This window comes from Panthera tigris, chromosome B2, assembly GCF_018350195.1.
Source record: "Panthera tigris isolate Pti1 chromosome B2, P.tigris_Pti1_mat1.1, whole genome shotgun sequence".
NCBI lineage: Eukaryota > Metazoa > Chordata > Mammalia > Carnivora > Felidae > Panthera > Panthera tigris.
The window spans coordinates 115,794,983-115,817,599 of NC_056664.1; the positions used below are offsets into that span (position 1 = coordinate 115,794,983).

Consider the following 22,617-nt stretch of genomic DNA (forward strand, 5'->3'; position numbering starts at 1 on the left):
CAAGGCGGGCTAGCACTCAGGTCTGACTCCCTTTTTCACTGTATTTGCCCAATATCACTCATCCAGAGACCCCTAATAAATATATTTTAAAGCATTCTTCATAAAACACACTTTGTAATTGATTACCAGAAACATTTTGCAGGTGCTTAAATCACAAATATTTTACTTGACTCGTATATTCCAGATAATAATGCAGATGCTATTAGTCATTCCATCTGATAAAATTGATTTAAGAATAAATACTATCAGGGCATCTGGACTGCTCAGTTGATTAAGCTTCTGAGTCTTGATTTCAGCTCAGGTCATGATCCCAGAGTGATGAAATCAACACCTGTATGGGTGGAGCCTGCTTAGAATCCTCTCTCTCTCTCTTTCTCTCTCTCTCTCTTCCCTCTCCCTCTCCCTCTCCCTCTCTCTCTCCTTCTCCCTCTCCCTCTCCCTCTCTCTCTCCTTCTCCCTCTCCCTCTCCTTCTCCCTCTCCCTCTCCCTCTCCCTCCCCCCTTCATGTGCTCATATGCACTATCTCAAATAAAAAAATAATAAATAATATCAAAATCATAGCTATCATGTATTTTGGGGCTCTTATTTTCTCTATTTCTACATTTCTGTCTTAGTAGAATATATACACACACATATGTATCTGACTCATTTTACACAAATGGTAGATACACAAATGGTAATGGATAAATATTTTATTTCAGTGGGTGGGTGAGTGGGTATGGTGTAGTTTTGCTTTGTTTGATTGGTTGGTTAATTGTTTTGTGTTGAATGGATGCACCCAAGTTTGTTCAGCTGTCATAAAAGAGATTAAACATTGACTTTGGTGCTAGACTTTGAGGTTCAAATTCTGGTTTCACTACTTAACAGCTTTACAACCCCACAAAAGTAATGAAATCACTCAATGCTTCAGTTTTTTCAGCTTTAAAATTAATGTAATGATCATAATAATGTGTTACCCTTATTAATATGTCTATTAGTAATCGCTATTGATGAACATTAGTCTATTTTTAATATTTCTCTACAACCACTGTTGCAGTGAATAATCATTTTCCTACTATATCATATATGAGCAAGTATAGCTGTTAGATAAATTTCCAGAGGTAAAATTGTTATATTGAAATGGATTTGCATTTGTAATTTAAATACACATTGCCAAACTGACCCCACAGATTTTGTACATACTACCATAAAGACATGAAAGTTCTTGTTTCCCTAATTCCCTCACTCATAGAGTATGTTATCAAACTTTTAGATATTTACAACTCTGATGAGGGAAAATAGTACTTTAGAAAAGTTTACTTTGCTTTATTATTATTAGTGAATAGAGTATGTTTTCATCTTTCAGGAACAATAGTATTCTCTTTTCTACACAAGTACTTAGACTCAAATTAGCAAACCTATTTTGAACTTGCTTCCAGAATAATTAGGAGGGAATATGAAATAATGTTTCAAGAAATTCTGAATGCCTGGTATAGAACATAGAGAATAGGTTTTACATAGTTCCTCCCCTGAATTTTTTTATAAAAACCCTTCAAGGTAGGTATTTTCATTCTCTTTTGACATAATACAATGTAAACTTCAGAATTAAATTAATTTGTCCCAAAATCACACAGTAAATATATGGACTAAGATTAGAGAATAGATCAGTCTTATTCTGAAGCACATGATCTTTGCATTCTAGAGAATGCACAATGAGAATGCGTGTATGTGTATGTGTGTGTGTGTGTGTGTGTGTGTGTGTGCGCACGCGCGTGCGTGTGTACATGTTTGAGAAACAGAAAGAGTCTTGAGGGGGAATATTTTAAAAATTAAACATAAATCAAGAATGAATCTTAATATCACCAAAGTGACAATGTGGTTGTGGGCAACTTAACCTCTTAGAGCCTCAGCTTCCTCATGTCTGCAATATAATAACAATAATCATAAACCTACATGCTAAGATTTTTTGAGATTAAATAAAATGATGCAAGAAGTGCTATTTAAATTCTAAAGTTCCAGATAAATAGTAACTCGATTATGTATGGCTCAGTAACTGGATCCCCTTAATTTTTGAGATGTACCGTATTTATATGTTATCTATATCTTGCTAAAAAAAAAGTTCCAAAGTTTTTATTTTCAAACGTAAAAAATCCAGATCATAGTGATGTGTCACCATAGTATGGTGGTAGTGGGAAAATCTTGCTCTGAATAGTTACAAAATTTTGGAGATTGTTTTCCATAATCACGACAATAACAAAACAATGATAGCAGCTAACCTTTATTAAACATTTATAAAGTGTCGAGCACTATTCTAGATTATTCACTTGAGCTCTCACAATGACCCTATGAGGCATTTATTGCTTCATCCTTTACATTTTCCAGATGCAGACTTGATAAAAAGAGAGATTAAGTAATCTGCTCTAGTTCGCACAGCTAATAAGTAATAATATTCCCTGCTACATCAAGAAGTCTAGTTCTAGAACCCATATACTCTTTTCCACTATGCCATTGCAAATCTCTAATGATGTCTATACAAGTAGTTTTCTCTTAATGAAATGTGTTGTTTGTCCTCTAAATGTATTATTTCTAAAATCACACAGCAAGGAGCTGGTGTATATAAAAGTAATTACTATTCTGGTATTCTACAATACAAATTGAAAAGGGTTACCGTGATATTTAATTAACCAACTGTTAGTAAATTAGCTGTAAAATTTCGCATGGTGGGATTGCAAATTGCCCATTGATATCAGATCTAGTCCAACCTCTTGGCAGATGTGGCCATTCCTTCTTTATCATCCCAGGCAGATGGACCTCTATTCATATGTCTTTAAGGATATGGACACCCTACAAAACTCATTCCATTTTCAACAGTTCTAGATATCAGAAGTTAATTTTTATGCTGGATCAAGAAATACCCCTACTTCCTTTAGGTAGACTCCATTTTTTTTGCAACAAAGAGAGCAAAGTTTCTTTTTATTATACATGATAGACCTTTAGATATTTGAATAAAATAATCATGTTTTTCCTATGGCTTTTATTCTTTAAGGTTAAATATCCCCATTACCTTTCTGAACCTCTTGTTGTGCTTTTAGAGCCGTCAGCATCCTGGTCACACCTCCCCGCTGACCTCTAATTTGTTAACTCTTCTCTTAAATAGTGGTGTCAAGGATGTGCTCTGACTAGCGATGATTGCGGTGGGATCATTGCTCCCTTTAATCTGTATGCTACGTGTCTTCTTAACACAGAGAGTACATTGTTTGCCAATATATCAGAACATATTGAAAATGTATTTGTAACTTATAAAATATGTATTAGTGGCTGCTGGAATTTACACTATTATCTTAGCATATAGAATCTGGTGAAAAGTGATGACATATAGTTGCTTTATGTGTGTAAATGTCTAAATGACTTAAATATTGATTTTTCCTTTCAGCTGCAGATCAAACTTCCCACATGCTAAAGGGCCTTATTTTAAAATAAATGCACTTATGGTTTGCCAGTCAGCAGTACAGTAAGTTGTTGCAGTAAGCTCAAATCACCAAAAAACTCAAATAGACATATTTCCCTTGGTCTGTTTTTAGTACTGACAAAGATAAGAATAGAGAAACCAATAAAGGCCTATTCTAATAACAACTACAAGTTATCTCATGGGGGTAGCACAAATTTTTTTTTGTACCATTTTTTTATATCTTCTCCAACTATAATACATTGAAATGATATATGGTGTTGAATTTGATGAAAGTTCAGCAGATATTTACACAGTATCTACTATCTGTAAGATACTTATGCAAAGTACCATAGGGAAACATTAAAACATGGACAAGATCTGCCAACACTGTGGTCTCTTCCAGAAATGCTATGATTTTAAAGTGCATTTAGAATCATGAAATAAATATCATTATGGTTAAGTTTTTAGAGTGAAGTGTGTATGTATTAATTTTGAAAGTTATTTTTATTAAAATAGTACAATTTACAGCATTCATTATATATATACTATGTGCTAGGTATCAACTGAAGACTTTTGTAAATATTTGCTCATTTCACCTTCATAACAAACTGCTGAAGTAGGTGTAATTCAGTGCATTTTAGTGAAAATTAATTGAGATTCTGAAAGCATGGATAGCTTTCCCAAAGGCCATACAACATTTAAAGGCAGAACCAGAATCCAAAACCAGGTCTGGAAAATCTCTGGGAATGAGCTTATCTTTTGTGTGATTTATATATGGTTCCCATGTTAACAGACATGTCAGAAACTCATGCAAATCTTTATCTGTTCATTCTGGAAGGAGGCACTAGAATGTATTTTATTAGCCTGTTGGTCCTCCTCTGGGGTGTGACTTAGTTCCCACTGCATCTTTGGGAATCTTTTCTTCTAAAATTCATAACCAGCTTCTACTGCTATAATAGTCACCTGCAGAGTTCATGAATAAGGGAAAAGAGAAAAAGGAAGAAAGGTAGATCAATTTTGAATCAAATCAAGATAGTATTCCAAGACTGGTGTTCTGGCATCTACCTTTGTGAGAAATAAGTTGTCTGATATTTCAAGATAACCTCTATTTAAATAATGTAGCCTGGAATTGATTGAGCTCATTTAAGCATACAGCCCTTCCAGCCATAGTTAGTGTTATTGAGGCAAGAACATTGAAAATTACCTATAGGAAAGATAAGAATTCTGTTTATTATACTTTTATTCCTGCTTTTGTAATAAGAGGGGAAAGCTATAAAATAGCTATGTACGTTCCAGAGTAAAGAATATCCTTATAAGGCAAAACGCTTAAGCAGTAAAAGATTAGCTAAAATTCTTATTCAGATAGAAAATAGCATTAGTGATATCTCCTTTTTACAATGTTCTCCTAACTTTTTTCACAAGGATTTATGTATGCATAAATATATAAAAAATATATATTCATTTGTCAGTTATATAAAAATAGTAAGCCTGTTTCTCTTTAACTTGATGGAACTTGGATTAAAATGTATGTTGTTATTTTAATCAACATCCATGTTGTATATCATGAGAATGCAGTTTTCTGTTTTCTTGGCAGAGAACTTGAAAAACGTTTAAGCCCTGGTCAATAAGAAAGTTATGTATACATAAAACCATAATTTACAGTTCATTTGATGAGATCAATGTTTAATTCTGTATTGCATGTACTTTTTTGTACTGAATATTTACACATAAATTAATCCAAACTACAACAAGGGTACCAATGGAGCATTCCATCCAAACCTAAGTAAGTAAACAGAAGACAAACAGCTGTTGCAAAGATCCTGTTTTTGAGTCAGGGCTTGATAACAAAAGGCAGTTTGGAGAATTTGGCTGCTAGCATTTACTCACATCTGTGGAGACTGCATTATTTCAACCCAATACTTGATCCGTGCAAGTCACAAAGTGATAAGTGGTTCTCTCAGTCACAACACTTAGAGGAAACACTAAATCTTAATTTATGTATGGGATATTGTACTTGTAAACACTTCATCATCTTATTATGATGTTTAGCAAATCTGTTTATGAGGTGTTTATATTTTTAAGTGTCCCCAAATGGATCTAAGTAAGTGTTTGTAGAAAATACATGAAATGGGGGGGGGGGTGGCGGTGAGTGGGAAATAACCTGTTGGTTGTATTTTAAAATTTGATGTGTTTTCTTCTGCACCTCTTGTTATATAAGAATCATTAATTGTCTGGTTTTCAACATTTATTTATTTTTGAGACAGAGAGAAACAGAGCATGAACGGGGGAGGGTCAGAGAGAGAGGGAGACACAGAATCTGAAACACGCTCCAGGTTCTGAGCAGTCAGCACAGAGCCCGACGCGGGGCTCGAACCCACGGACAGTGAGATCGTGACCTGAGACGAAGTCGGACGCTTAACCGACTAAGCTACCCAGGTGCCCCAATTGTCTGGTTTTCAGTTACAGCCAAAAACATTCTTACCTGATCGAACCTGCATAATTCCATTTGCTTTGAATCATAAGAGAGTATAGAGAAAGTAAAATTGGGCTTACTTTGTTACACGAGAGACCTCATGCTGAAATAGGTTGGTGTTATTCAAGTGAATAAACCACTAATTTTATAGAAACTCATATAAGTTCATACTTAATTTCTCAATTAAGCAGTTGGATGACTGGGCTCCAAGGACACTGACTGGTCAGTTGTTGTTTCACTGAGAGAGTATCTCTGAGGGGCTGCCAGAAGATTCTGTCCTTGGTTCGGTCGCTTTGTAATTTCCACCCCTACTTTGGATACTTATGAAATTCTGATGATACAAAATACAAAGGAGTGCAACATTATCAGGTTGGAAGTGGCCATGTCTAAAGGATAAAAAATCAGAAGGAGAAGATGAAACTAGGGGGGGCAGGGAAGAGGAGAAGAGGTGGGGGAAGAGGGGAGAAGGAAGAAAAAAGGAGGAGATGGATACAAGGAAGGAAAGAGGCAGAGCAGGTGGAGAGGAAGAAAAGAAGGGAAGAATGGAAGCAGGCATGCAAGAAAATCCTGAAGGTTTTCCTCTTTGTATCTCCTGGACTACATAATGTAGCCTCTTGCCTTCCAGCCCAGTGTTTCCAGAATGTATTGTTTCTGTTTGATGCTCACAACTCCTACTTCTTTTTCTCTGCGTTAAGGTGATGTAACTTTAAGACCTCCTATGTAAATTCTGCCTGTACTCTAATTCAACATCCCCTTAGACCTGTTCTATTCTAACTATCAAACTTGGAAGGAAGAGAAACATGTTCTTATCTCAATGTTGTAAATGTACCAAAAAGCATAACAAAACATGAAGTTCTGTTTCTATGTTAATATAGAGCTCCATGAATAGATGCATCAGTAAACACTTCTGTGAGAGGGATACTTTTTCACAGTTTAAGGCATTGGAGCTTCAAAATCTAGAAAGATGAACCACTCGCCATGTTTGTGATGCTAAACTGAAATTAACATACATGTTTCATTTATCCTGCTCCATATTACACTTTTCTTCATTTGATTTTAGTACATCCCTCCTGAAATATTTGCTCTGGTAAGCAAAAGTCAATATTAGATTTTACACCCATTTAGTGGAAGAAGAGAGACAATGTTCTGACATCAGACAACCAAATATTTCAGGCTGGTTTTATGAAAGAACTTCCCCCCGAGTGTATTGTCCCCCGTAGATCATCCACCCTTCACCTTTCAATTCATTTTTCTTGAGATTGGGAGTGGGGGAGGCTAGAACACGGGTAGCCTAATACTAAATACTGTTGTAAAGCTTGGTTTTATGAATTACCTTTAGCCTTTTCCACTCATGAGGGAGAACTTTCCTGCCTCATTAAATCTTTAATGCAATGTGCTGCATGCACAGTACATTATTATGTGTGACATTAGGTTATATATTGCATAGTAACTGTAATGTTACTTGCAAACAAGCTGTTTCTTTCCCCTGAAGGTAGAATTAAAACAGGAACTCATGGGAAACAGCTACTTGTGTTGCTCTTTTCTTAATGGGGTGAATTTGAAGATCAGGAAGGGCTTAGACCTGAACCAGGAACGAATGGGCCCTGTTTCTTTTCCTTGCTTCTCGATTTGATATCTGAATCTTTCTGAAGAGAATTTTGCTTAATAGATATGAAGAAAGGTAAAAAACAAACAAACAACAACAACAAAAAAACTAGGTCTTTGGGGACCCTGATGAAATGAACTGTTCCCATTAAATTCACTTTCTCTTTGTATTGAAAAGGAATACAACTTTCATCTCTGCTAAATATAGTCTAATCTATCCAGCAAATGTAAGAATTGCCTCAATGTGAACTGGAATTGAACTTAATTCTTCCTGTGGAAAACCATACTTCTCTGGCCAATAGAATAGTGACAGTTTTGTTTGTCAATAGCCGGAGAAAATGAAATGTTCTGCTGGAAGTACGTGCAGTGCTCTGCAAAATTACAGTAACCAGTGTTGTCCCCAAAATGGATGAGTTTGAAAGTCTCAAAGATAAAATTAATAAATTGAGTCTCCATAGCCCCAAATTGTGGAAAATTAAAGCTATGCACAGTACATGTAAGTTACCAATGTCATGGGAGGTATTGTTAGAATGCATTCTTCACTGTTAATGGATGAGATGGTTTATGCAGAGCTCTACCTGTTCTAAAGTCCGTTAGCTCTCTTATCTGTTGTGGTTGCCACTGAGTCTTCGGGAATATCACTAAAAAAAACCCTTTTCCCTCTTCAGTCTTCTGACCAGTGGGACACTAGCCAAGCAAAGGAAGAAAAGCAGATTTGAATAGTCAGAGAGCTGTAGGAGTGAGAATTTCAGCAGGAAAATGAGTTGAAGCAAATTTAAGTAGCAGAATGGGTAGATATAAACAGAGGCTAAATCTGAAATTCCCAAACTTCTTCAATTTGTGGTATTCTGAATGTCTTTGTATTTTTTTTTTCACAGTGTCTCCTAGACCAACTGAAACATGCCACAGTAGTTACGGCCCAACAGCTTCATAAATATTTACATTTTAACAATTTAGCAACCATTGAAAAAGATAAGGCACGTAAGTTCAGGCCATATAATAATCTTTTTTTTTTTTCATAACCACAATGACTTACTAGAGGAGATTTGTGTGCCTGTAATAACACAACTGTTCAAACCTAGAAACAGAATGCACACGGCTACCTTTAATTCCTGTTTCACATTGATTTTTGTGCAATAAGTGGTTTTTATCATAGCATATACTGAAAACTTTGCTTACCAAAGACATGACATTGCTGAAAATGCAAGGACCCAAAAAACACAGTTCAACATTTTGAGAATATCTCTGAAAGGAATATGACATTAATGTTAAAACTGTGAAGTACCTCAAGCTAGTTGTTTGCCTGGCGTCTAACATACACAGTGTTGCTTGTGTTTCCTTTAAATGTTTACAGTATCCTACGGTGCCTTTGTGAGTTTACTTCAGGGCCCTGGAGCGCCTGTGCAGAGTTTGTGAAAAGGGCGCTAAATAGATCCTAGACTTATTGAAACTGCATAGAAACTCAAATGATATTATAGATCCCAGGGCCACTGTAGGCTCTTCATGACAGAGGGAACAACAGAAGTAACAGTTGATAAAATTCCCCACTCCCCCACCCCCCCACCCCTGCCAAAAACATGACTGAAGTCAGGGAATTGAATTCAAATGCTTGGTGAGGACCTAGTAAGGGTGATGCAGCAATGAAAATGGAAAGCTAGGAAAAGCATTTCAAGAGAATAAGATTGAGACTAATTTGATATAAATAATACAGTGAAAACAATATGTGTGACACCTACAGTTTCTCATTTGAAACAGAGAAATAAAGCAACTGACCTGACCCAATCATGGGAGTTGGGAAAATAATCAAGTGTGTTTCCTGGGAAGATCCAGATGAGATTAACTGGGAATGTTGAGTGTTTGAGACATTATTAAACAATCAGTACAGGGACGCCTGGGTGGCTCAGTCAGTTGAGCGCCCGACTTTGGCTCAGGTAATGATCTCGCAGTCCGTGGGTTCAAGCCCCACGTCGGACTCTGTGCTGACAGCTCGGAGCCTGGAGCCTGTTTCTGATTCTGTGTCTCCCTCTCTCTCTGACCCTCCCCCGTTCATGCTCTGTCTCTCTCTGTCTCAAAAGTAAATAAACATTAAAAAAAATTAAAAAAAAAAAAAAGAACAATCAGTACAGGACTGCGATAGGCTGAGTTGTATCCCTCCCCCCAAATTCTAATGATGAAGTCCTAACCCCCAGAATCTTAGGACGTGACACTATTTGGAGAAAGGATTTTTAAAGCGATAATTAAGTTAAAATGAGGGAATTAGGGTGGGCCCAATCCAGTATGACCGGAGTCCTTATAAGAAGAAGGCCAATAGAGTAGTGTGTTCTGACAAACACAGAAGGAAGGACCAGGTGAGGACACAGGGTGAGGGTGGCCATCTACAAGCCAAGATGAGAGGCTGCAGAGGAAACCAGTTCTTCCTACACCTTGATCTGATTTCTGTTGTTTAAGCACCAGTCTTTGGTATTCTGTTATGGCATCCTGAGCTAACTAATACATGGCTACAGCACACGGTGGAAGATAGAGATGAGGAACCAGGCACAAACATAATTAAATCCATGAGAGAGGAATGGGGAGACAATAAGAAAGGATAACCAAAAGGGAATAAGAATTTTGCAGACATCCATACACAGAGTATAGAATAAGAAAGAAAACTGTTTCTACAAATGAGATAGTGGTATGACCAAGGCAGAGGAAGGAGTATTATGAAAGTTTGGTACAACAGGAGACAAAGGAGTCGAGAATTTTAAGAGCGATTACATGCTACATACAGATTTAACAATAAAACTGAACAGAAGCAGAAGGTCCATTAGTGGTTGCCAGGTAGAGTTCATAAATGAACTTTCGAGAACACTTTTTTTTAATGTTTATTCATTTATGAGAGACAGAGACACAGAGCATGAGCAGGGAAGGGCAGAGAGAGGGGGAGACATGGAATCTGAAGCAGCTCCAGGCTCTGAGCTGTCGGCACAGAACCCGACACAGGGCTCAAATCCACAAACCCTGAGATCATGACCTGAGCCGAAGTCGGCGACTTAACCAACTGGGCTACCCAGGTGCCCCTCAAGAAACATTTTTTTTTAATTTTTTTCTTTAATGATTATTTATTTTTGAGACAGAGAGGGACAGAGCATGAACAAGGGAGGGTCAGAGAGAGAGGGAGACACAGAATCTGAAGCAGGCTCCAGGCTCTGAGATGTCAGCACAGAGCCCGACGCAGGGCTCGAACTCACAAACGGTGAGATCATGACCTGAACCGGAGTCGGTCACTCATCCGACTGAGTCACCCAGGTTCCCCTCAAGAAACATTTTTAGTGGAGTACCAAGGATTAAGACAGGATGCAATAGATAAAATAAGAAAGGCTGGGTGGGTAAGAATAAAGAAAATGCGTGTAATGTCCTGTATCTGAGAGTTCGGCAGTGAAAGTAATAACCATACATAAAGGCTAGAGGAGACAGTAAAGTCAGCTGATGATTGGCAGTTCAGTGCACATTGGATTTGATGGAGAGCGTGGAGACTGGGATACTTAAGGGAATATAGGAGAGTGGGGATGCAAGGACTTGAAAGAGACACATAAGAGCCATTTGGGATACGGAGCGACAGGTAGAAGAAGAGGCAGAGACTTCTTCATCCAAAGCTATAGGAAAGGACAGTTTGTACTCTGAATATTGCTACAGGTTTTTCCCCAAAAATGAGATCCCTCAGAAAAGAAGATGCTGTCTTATAATTGACTCATCACAGAGACTTTCATATGATGGTATGTACTTGTCAGGAAAGACACATTAGCTGGCAACATCAGGAAATGCTTGGGTTTATTGCTTATGAAGAGATAATGGAGGTCAAGGAAAAATAGAGGGAAAGGAATTTAACAGAGATTAAGTCATTATTCCTAAGAATATGACCCCTAAACTGTGGGATGGTACCTTAAATAATCCTTTTTCAAAATTACTTAAAGTACTTGACTAAGTACCAATATAGAAATGGCCATAAATATACACCTTTACAGTCAGTGAAAAAGATAGTGATTCTAATATTCTAGAAATGGGTACTTGATTTGGAGGAAAAAACAAATCTGGTAACTCAACATACACCTTTTTAAAATGGTCTGTTTTTCACATAATTTAGGCAGAAGTAAAATGGATTCACTCATGAAAATTGTTAGTGGATTCAAAAATTAGTTCTAATAATACTGATGTATAGGTATGGGAGATCCACGAAAAGAGTTGCGGACAGTTGCTTTATGAAATGTGAGTGAAGGGCAAATTTTCATTTTTATTACTATAATAGTAATGATAAGCCCTCAGAAGAATAGTTGAATTAATTTCACTCCTTCGTTCATGTTTTATATATGATCACTGACCTGCAGAAGAGCCCTTTCTTTTTCTATATTTGTTTCTTGTTTGTTTTCTCCATTTCCACCCTCATTTGTCTCTCAAAGTGTTTTATATGCTAGATGATTTCATAATTATTATGAGTAGGTGTGGAAATGGCATAAACAAATGAAATATTGTAACAAATCAAACATTTTTCTATTTTATCTCAAGTCTGAAAAGCTTGGATATTCAAATTGCACTCACTTTGACTCTTTTTATTAGCAAAATAGGCATTAGCTTTATCTCTGAGGTCCGCACATTTGTATAATTTTTAAATTAAGAAACTATGAATTAAAATGGAGTGTTTTTCTTTCTTTCTTTTTTTTAGAGAAACATATTCCAAAGAAAGTAAAAACACATAGTCCAAATTTTACATGATCAAAATATAATTGGAAGCTCAAAAGTTTTGCAACATTATAGATCTATATCCTTGCGTTTTCCCCAAACTCCATCCCTACGTCCTGCTAAATGTTTTTATTAATGTAGAAAATTAGTTCAGTCTTCTTTGAAATATATAAAGCCTTCTTTCCTGCTGCCTTTCTGGACTCTTCTATTGCAAGGTGATATTTTGGATGCTTATCTTAATAGAACCAAAAACCTTTTACATTGATCCACTCTTTGTTACTCACAGTGATGCCAAGCGCTATAGTCCAGGCAGATATTTATTATTTTATATATGAGAAGACATTAGAGTAGGTCTATTTCTCAGGGGAACAGGGGAATAAAAGTTTTCTGAATTCTAGTTCCTTGTAGAGCTCCATGTAATGAGCTCGTAGAAGACATTGCGGAGCTGCAAGTTGAAAACCCTATTTCATCAGCCATGGAGAGCTATGTGCCATTCCCCATGGAACGACTCTGCAAGGAATCCGGGCTCCTCCTCCTCCATCCGGTGCATCGCCCAGAATTGCTTTGTGGTCAGGGTCTGCAGTAAGAGGCCACGGAGAGCTGATGGCTGTGAAGCTGGGTCTCTGTTTGTCAGTGCGGAGGAAACAGCAGAATACAAATCATCAGCTTTGTTTTATGAATGTCTTTATTTACAATGCCGGAGTGGAATTTTTAAAAATGGACTGCCGTATTTGCATTGAATCTGTCACTCAAGCCCCAATGTTGATTCCTGTCCTATAAATGATCTTGCTTTCCTATTTTTTTTTCCTTTCTACAAGGTTACTGTCAATGTCAGAAGATGTAAACCTCAAACATCCATTAACACAGGGCTTGACGTGCATATTGGAAGGAAGGAGGTTTATTTAATGAAAAGAAATAATAGCATTCATTCCAACTAAGCATATTTGATTGCACGGGGAAAAGTGTATCTTCTTTGGGAGTTTTGGTTGAATTGTATCATAATATAAAATTTGCCGCTATTCCTTTATTTTTCTTTGACCGACATTTCCCAGCTTAGCTTATAGTTTATGTAACGTCGCTGTCAAATGGAGTGATGTCTTTGTTCAAAGCGTTCAGACCAACAGAAAGTGAGTGACCCTCGGGGATGGGCAGAAATCTCCCAATTTTGACAAAGATCCTTTTCTGCTTGGGAATTGTAAAGCTCAAGCTATAGACGAGGAAAATGACAGGAGGGGCTGTGTTTGGTTTCACAGAACTTAACCTATTTCAGCAAGCCTGCAATCCTGGGGAAAATAATACATGAATTTATATTTATGTCAGGCTTGCTGTTGATGGGTAAGGTTCGTATAAAGGTTACTGCTAAAGAAATGTCTATCATTCTCACTCTGCACTCTTGTGATTTCTGTTTCTTCCAAATCCTACCCTCTAGAACAATAAAATGATTTTAAAATAATAAGTAAAATATGATTTAACAGCCCATCTCCTGTCTTGTAATGATTATGCATCTCTTCTCTTGTAGCTTACAGCAGCTGGAGGACAGTTGACATTTACCATCTCATATGACTTTGAAGAAGAGGAAGAAGATACAGAACACGTTCTCCAGATTATGGTTATCTTAGAGGTAAAGTACGGAGTGGATCACTTATGTTCAACTGTTTTACATTCTTAGATTATTCCTTACCTGATTGGCTTGAGATTAATTTAATATAAAACTATAGAAAATACCGTATCCTGGGAAACGTTCTTATGCCAGCCTTATGTTTCACACTAAGATATATCTAAAAGACTGAACATATTCGTTAGGTTGCAATGATAAAGAAGACCTTTAGACCAGACCTGGAATTTAAATTAAAAGTATAACGACCATGTACCCAAGAATATAAGAATGATCAAGTGTTTATGCAAATGATGATTTACATTGTTTAATTTTTTCCATCTCCCCTTTCTTCCAAGTAGATTTTATTGTCTACTTCTTTGTTGATATTAGGCCGACACAAATGAAAAAGGAAGCTTGTTTATTTAGGTGTAGTTAAATCTTGACTTCCAAACTCCTAATATAAGTAGGAAAGATATAGGAGAAATTACTTGCAGGATTTGGAGGGCCATAGGCAATTCTACAATGTGGGAAGCCTAAAGATATCTTAGAGGCCCTCCCCCACCCTTTCTCATACTGTTCCTTTCACATAATGCACACCCTTCCTCCAACTCTCATATAGCCTCAGAGCACACACTTGCATGTACATTTGTGGTTCTAGTGGGTTGATGTTGATTTAGCACCAGGCTTTGTTCTTCTTCTTGAACCTTTCATGCATCTGAATCAATGACAAAATTCTTCCCCTAAAATAAATATTTCCAGTATTAGAGGAAGTGATCTGGATGATATATATTATTAAATATATATGCATGTGTGTGTATCTATAAAACTAGAAGTATGTCTTGGAATTCCTTTGAGATAAAAGGGATCTTTAAATGTAAAATGTGAAGTTCTGTATTATTAATATAAATGAACTCAGTTAAGAAGGATAACCTTAAGGTCAGTCAATACATTCCCTATTATGATGCCATTATCTTACTGTGAATGCTAGACTGCAGGACTTTTCTTGTTTGTTTCTGTTTGTTTTCCCATATAGAAAAGTCCTTTAAAACCATAGCTTAATACAATACACTGTTGTAACTTTTCTTCCCTATTTTTCTATACAACCTACATTCACCATAAACTAATATATTTGAATTATGCCAATTATTATGCACTTGCATTAAATAGGTATTTGTAATCACATGGCATGCATGAGTTGCCAAGTATCTATTATTTAGTTAACGGTGGAAACAAGGTTATGTATAACAAAGCTTATGCTTAGCAATGCATCTGGTTAAGACTAATATTTAAATTGCCTTCTCTTCCTCTCGTATATACCAGAAATATACTAAACGGCAAGGAAAGCCAACCTGGAATTAAAAATCTGAGGATAATTCACAAAGTGGCAAATCCAAATATGGATACTTTTTACCCTTTTATACCTTGTTTTCACACTTTTATCCTTTTTTCTCCCCCTTTAGGGAAGTGACTTGAGGATCAGCACAGTCCAAGATGAGGTGTATCTGCAACCATATGAAGAACACATCCATTCATTGTCACTTAAAGAAGAATTGTTTACCATACATGGCACAAATTTCCCTGTCAGTAGAAGAGAGTTTATGACAGTGCTCGCGAATGTAAAGAGAGTCCTCATACAAATCACCTACAGCCTTGGGATGGATGCCACCTTCAGGTAAACTCAAGAACTGCATCTCCCAGTGTTCACACACTTCTTTGGAGCAAGCACGCGTTAGGTAGAACAGTGACTTTAAAGATATGCAGGTTTTCTGCAAATAGTAGTTAAGAATCAAGCGCTAGTTTTCTGAAAAGCGTTTCTATTAAAACTTTAAAATTTAAACACCCAAAAGAAATTTGTCTTAGCCCTTTTCTAGTATCGATGATTCCTTCACAATTCAGCTAGAACATGTGATAAAAAAGGATCCATATTCTGAAAAACTCTATACTGGAGAATAAAGTCTCATTTATGACGACTCAGACACTGGGAAACTAAAGAGGTATAATTCCAGGGTATCCATATTCGGAAAGTGGTTTGTAAACTGTTTTCTTCCATTAATTAATTAACCAGTTTCTAACTTAATAGCATGTGGTTTGTAATAAGAAACCTAAGCACCTTCATTGAAATAATCACAAGTCTCTTCATAGAAGACTATAAGGCTGTGTGTTGTAGAGGAAAGAGCATAAGCTTGGAGCCAAACTAACTAGGAATTCAGTGAGTTCAACTGCTTATTTTATGTGTGACTTTGGCAAGTGATTGGTCCTTGTGGAAACTTGCTTTCTTCAAGTATAAAGTGGAGATTATAGTGTCTACCTTTCAGGGGTCATTGTGAAAATTATATGTGGCAATTATGCAAAGCGCCTGTTACATAGAATTAGTTGTTTTCCTTTCTTTTTCTTTAAAGAGGGAATTTTTCTTTTTAGTGTTTTATTTATTTTTGAGAGGGAGGAGGGGAAGAGAGAGAGGGAAACACAGAAACCGAAGTAGGCTCCATGCTCTGAGCTGTCAGCACAGAGCCTGACAAGGGGCTAGAACTCACGAGCCATGAGATCATGACCTGAGCTGAAGTTGGACGCTTAACTGACTGAGCCACCCAGGTACCCCTAAAGACAGAACTTTTGACTAGAATCAAACCTGCTCATATCTGACTGATCATAAGCTTTCCATTTTAAAAACAGTGATATGTTTGTCCAAGAAAATTCAAACTTTAGCTGTGTCTGAATGTGCTTTCTCTCCCCCGCCCCCACTTTCCCTTTTATGCCCTAATAATAAGCACAAGGCAGCATGGTAACTTTCCCCTAATTGAGATTAAGTTAGATGAAGAAATATGACCCAAAACTTGACTCTGTGACATACTCAGTATCAAAGCATTGTCTCCAGTACTGGTTTATCTACAAGAGGTGGGGGTTTTTTTTTGTTTGTTTGTTGTTGTTGTTGTTGCTGTTTTGTTTTTAATGCTGATGCTCCTCCACCCCCATCATTTGCTTGTGCAGCCTAGTTTGTCTTTCACTTGTACCATTTCAACTAAGTGTAATCATCATTACCATCTCCCAAAGGGGGACGCTACAGATTCATAAACAGAACCATTGTCAAACAGCGTACCTCTTTTGCATAGGCAATTCTGTTAGGAGCTGGGTTAAAATGCCATGAAGATGTGAAGCAGCACTTAGGAATTAATTATCTTTTCTCCCGTTTAGTAAATAGAGATTGTCATGATGTTTAAACAGTACAGAGAGATGAGTCCTCTGGCTTTTGATATGAATGACAACCAAATTGACAAAAAGTGGCTAGGGGGTTTATTTATTTTTGTCAGCATTGCTTCTCAGACTAGTTAATCCAAAGGCATTTCCCCCTGATTTATGTCAGATAAGTTCAGTGTCTACCCGTCAAAATCATCAGTTTCTTTTGAAGCCTTCTGAACTTTTCCCGTGTACGAGTGACGTGTTCACAGAGCAAGGTTATGTGAACCGACACGGGAGCTAATCCAAGTAGGTGGCTGCCTTCTGCAGCCTACATTCCCTAAAGCACTATGGTTCAAGAAGGAAAAGGCAATGGCAGATCTGAAACACCTACCCCCTTCAGGTAAGCAGAAAGTCAGCCTAAATCCTGACTCACTGAACTTGTTTTATCGTATTTATTTCTGATCTACCAGTGGATTGAGTCATATTTGCAATCGATTTCAGCTTGTCTTACACAGTACGCTTCTGACTTGGTATCCGGTTTGTGTGTAAGCACAAGTAAACGGAGGCTGTCTCAACAAAAATTCGTGTTTAGGTGTATTTAAGGAAGATTTACTTACGTGGTGGTTCTCAGCATGTGCACTTCATGGACTTGGCTTCCTCCAGCTCTGTGGTGAGATGGAGAGGAATAGTTGAAGGAGAACTAGCCTGCGGGTCAGGATTTTGACTTCTGTTTTCAATTCAGCTATTTAATAGTTGTAAACATAAGTGTAGCTTTGACCTCTCTGAATTTCAATCACCCTGTCTGTGAAATACAGAGAAGGACAATTGCCTTGCCAGCTTCAAAAGGTCACCGTGAGAATAGAATTAGAGGGCTGCAAAAGCATTTTGCTAATGGCAAATAGGCAGAGAAATCGGAAGCATTTCTATCCAACCTCGGTCACTGCAAGCAATAACATTTTCTACCAAGTACTATTAAGACTTTGGAGACCATCTAGGATAAAGCACATAGTGATAATTCCAAAATTGTGACAGTGTTTGCTGTCATTCTTTTCCAGAATGATGAGATGTTAATGCAATAAAATTAATTGATTTCTTTCTCATTTGCCCACATTGGTAAGATGAATATAAAAATAGAAAAATTTCAGCCTTCTTTTAGAAATGTAAGAGGAAATCAACTTAACCAAATCATACATCTTTCTCCTTTAAATTCCCCAAACCCTAGTTTTAGTAGCACTCTTGATATTTAATTCAAGCAAGGAGTCTATTCAGCTTTTCTTAAACGTTTATTCAGCATAAAACTCTGCAAAAAATTGTTTTCTTTTACCTTGTAGCAGACGTTAGTATCTTTCATCAATCTCTGATCTCATCCTTTTTATTTTATTTTATTTTATTTTATTTTATTTATTTTATTTTTAATTATTTTTAAAATCCTTATTGAAGTTAGTTGACATATATTATTATTAGTTTCACTGTAAAACATAGTAATTTGATAATTATATACATTACAAAATGCTGACCTCAATATGTGTATCATCTCTCATCATACAGCTGTCACAATATTAATGAGCATATTTCTGATGCTGTACTTTCATCCCCATGACTAATTTATTTTGTAACTGGAAGTTTGTACCTCTTAATTCCCTTCACTTGTTTTGCCTATCCCCTGGTCACCTCCACTCTGGGAATCACCTATTTGTCCTCTATATTTATGAGCCAGTTTCTATCTTTGCTGTTGTTTATTTGTTTGTCCATTTGCTTTATGTTACAGATTCCACGTATAAGTGAAGTTATTTGGTATTTATCATTCTCTGTCTGACTTATTTCACTTAGCATAATACCCTCTAGGTTCTTCCATGTTATCACAAATGGCAAGATCTCATTCTTTTTTATGGCTGAGTAGTATTCCATTGTCTATATATACCATATCTTGTTTATTCATTCATCTATTGTTAGACACTAGGCTGTTTGCCTGTGTTGGCTGTTGTAAATAATGCTGTAATGAACATAGGGGTGCATATATCTTTTTGAATTAGTGTTTTTATTTTCTTTGGGGAAATACCCAGATCCAAACTTCCCCTTTTGTGATATTACATTTCCCTAACCTTTGATGATAGATGTGGTCATATGACTTGGTTTAGCCAGTAAAATGTGAATAGAAGTGATTATAATTCCCCTACATGCATGCACATGCTCTCTCACACACACACACACACACACACACACACACACGCATGCACACACACAAGAAGCACCGAAATGCCAGCATGAGACTTTCTGGAGCTTATCCACCTACAAGAAGATACAAATAGCCTGAAACATTGCTCTCAACAGTCACCCAGACCTGTGAAGGATTTTTACATGAGTAAACATTTTGTTTTCTGTTAAGCCACTAAGAATTTGGAGTTGTTTGTTAACACAAACAACTCAGTGTAACTGAGCCCTCATCATGACTTTATCCTGATACACCCCATGTGTCTTTATTGCTTAAAAAGGAACACAGAATCATTTCAAGGCAAGACATGTTCATATGACTTTTTCAAGTAAATGTGTGTTGGGGGGATGTATCAAAAATATTACATAGAATTTATGTAATAATCTAGAAAAACCCTTATAAATAAAGGAGTATCTTGATGATTATAGTAACATTGTTGATAGATGCATACCATGCATCTATCTTTGGAAATTAATGGTACAGATAACCATGTTTTGAAGAAATTATACTGAAAAGGCCTGTAAAACTTAAAAGACTTATGCAACTCACTAAGCATTGGGCTCTTCATAAGAGGTTTAAACCCACATATGTTTCCTCCACATTATCTTTGACTACCTGCCAAATAAATTCTGTAAATATTGGATTCATTCAGTCTGCCAGCATTTATTGCCTTTCGTGTATACCTTTCTAAGTCTCAGTTTCCTCTTCTGTGAAATGGCAGAAACACTATCTAAATTTTAAGATCAAATGCTATGTGAGAAAATGATGTACCAAAAACATTAGCCATGCTATCTAGCAATATGTTGGGAGGCAGTGTAGGGTAACAAGATAATCGTTGATTTTGGAGTCATGCTTGGGTTTGAATCTGTGCTGCACTGTTTGCGAACTGTATTATATTGGACACAGCACTTCTCTGAGTCATAGGTTCTTCATTTGTAAATGTAGACAATAACATGATTACCCATTGTGTTCACTCAGAGTTAAATGAGATGTCTGTCAAGCCCCCATTACAGTACACAGAAGATAGCAGACACTTAGTAAGTAGTAATTATTATGATGTGGTAGTTCTAGGCTAAGCAAAAAGAATGCGATAATGGATAAATGATCATTGAATTAAAAAAAGGCATAGTCGAGGATGGAAGGCAGACACATACATTTATGGTAGTGTAATAAATAATGCATTAGAAATGTGCACAGTACATACTGGTAGGTCTAAGAAGGAAGAGATAAATGATCCTATTAGCATTTAATATAATGTTTATGAATGTCTGAAATAGTATCCAATTCTTTCAGTTATTTCCCTTACTTGATGGGGGATTAAAAACGATTGATGAAAACATCTAGTTCTTTTTCAGATGAACCACTCAGACATTGCCTGGGCCACTAAATGATTCTTTGCCTTTTTAGGAGTGGACTAAAAGGTATCAGTCCCCCCTAACATGGTGGGACTTCCACAAGGTAGAGACTGCAGGAAGTTCTGAGTTTTGACAGAACAAAATAGAACAAAGCAATTGAATAGCAATAAACTCTTCATCTATGGTGGCTAATCCAAAGTAACATTGGTTTAAGTAGAATTAAATGGATGCTTTCAATAGAAAAAAAAAGATGGATAGAAAAAAATAATTATATAAAGTTTTATGATCAAAGTTCTTATTGTTTCTAAGGATAATTTATGTGTTATTGTTATTATTTTAGTAAAGCTTAACCTATCTAACTCTGGTAGAAATATAATGAAACAAAAGTATTGAGGACAATCTTTAAGTCTGTACCAGGATAATGTTTCTCATATGATTCTAATATTTTCAATACTAGCTTACACAATTATGTCTTTTCTCTTCATCATCTTATCTGTATTTCCAAGTGATAAAAATAAGAGGAAATAGCCAGCTAAAACATGTGATTTAGTTGACGAATCTTTGATAGTTCGTGCACTTCTAAAATTTAGTACTTTATTACCACTACCTTTATATATTTAAAAGAATGCAGCCTTGTATCAAGAAAAGAAAATGTCCATATTGAAGGGAAAAAAAAACGCAGCCTTCTTTATGAGTAATACTTAAAACCGTTAAACACATTAAAATCCCATTTACCAACAGCAGAACCTGATGAACATTGGGTCTGCTCAGTGAATGCTAATGTGGAATATTGCTGGGAAAGATTTTTGAATGTTGAAATTTCTTACAGCTCAAAATGGTTACACAGATTAAGGAAAGGAACATCTGTTGTTGTAAAGACAAATGAAATTTGGCAATTCATAGAAAATATTTTTGTTTTTGTTTTGTTATATTTTAAATTGTTCCTTAAAGTAGTCAATTACTCATTTTTCTATTTTGAAACATTCCAATACTCAATTTTATATTAAAAATCCGGGGACTGTCTACACAATTGACCAGTCTACTGTTTAGTAAATTGTGACAGTCTTTTATAGGATAACCAACTAGTATAGCAATCATGAAATCATCTAATTCTGAAAGCAAAGTGATCAGAAAGATAAGTTAATCTTGGGACAGTTCATTAAGTGCAGACAGTAAGATGTCACAATTAATTCAGATGAGTTCTGACCTCAAGTTCTAACTCTAATAGCTTTCTATTTATTTATTTATTTATTTATTTATTTATTTATTTATTTATTTATTTATCTGATCAAACAAGTAATTTGTCTCCTGCTTATCTGACTTTATTCATCTGAATGTGGATACTAGGCTTTATTTTAGCATTTATCTGGGAGTATGTTAGTCATTGTCTAAAATATAACTATGTTCCATTCACCTGTTCATTTACCTATCCACTCATCTATTAATACATGTATGTTTGTTTATATGTAGTTTTGTATCCATTCATTTATCTATCCATCTATCCATATACCTACTATCCATCTATCCATCCATTCATCCATCCAACGAAAGTGTATTGAGCTTGTATTGAGATGATCTGGCTAGGTATATAGATGACACAATAAAGTCTTTGTTTGTGAGAAGTTGCTCATAAGCTCATGTTGACACAAGCAAGTACTGTCTTTCAAACTCTATGTTGTGATATATTCATACAATAGAATATTACTCAGTCATAACAAGGAATGATATACTGATACATGCTACAACATGGATGAACTTTGAAAACTTTAAACTAACAGAAGCCAGACACAAAAGGTCTGATTATATGATTTCATTTATGTGAAGTATCCAGAATTATCCATGATAAATCCATAGAGACAGAAAGCAGATTCATGGTTTACCAGGGGCTAAGAGAAAGACCAGAATAGGCAGTGACTGCTTAATGGGTACAGGGTTTTCACATGGGCTGACGATAATGCTTGGAACCAAATAAAGGTTGTAGTTGCACAACCTTGTGAATGTACTAAATGAACACGTTAAAATGGTTACTTTTATGTTATGTAAATTTCACCCCAA

The 22,617-nt window shown here is 36.2% G+C and overlaps 1 protein-coding gene across 5 annotated transcripts in view; it reads left to right on the top strand.

The window, feature by feature from the left end:
• Positions 1 to 22,617, top strand: part of LAMA2 (laminin subunit alpha 2) — a 609,603-nt gene that overhangs the window by 319,772 nt on the left and 267,214 nt on the right. For all 5 annotated transcript variants that reach the window (XM_042987144.1, XM_042987146.1, XM_042987145.1 and 2 more), the window contains 2 exons: positions 13,741 to 13,842; positions 15,279 to 15,490. In XM_042987144.1, the coding sequence (XP_042843078.1) occupies positions 13,741 to 13,842; positions 15,279 to 15,490 (314 nt within the window). The remainder of the gene's footprint in view (positions 1 to 13,740; positions 13,843 to 15,278; positions 15,491 to 22,617) is intronic.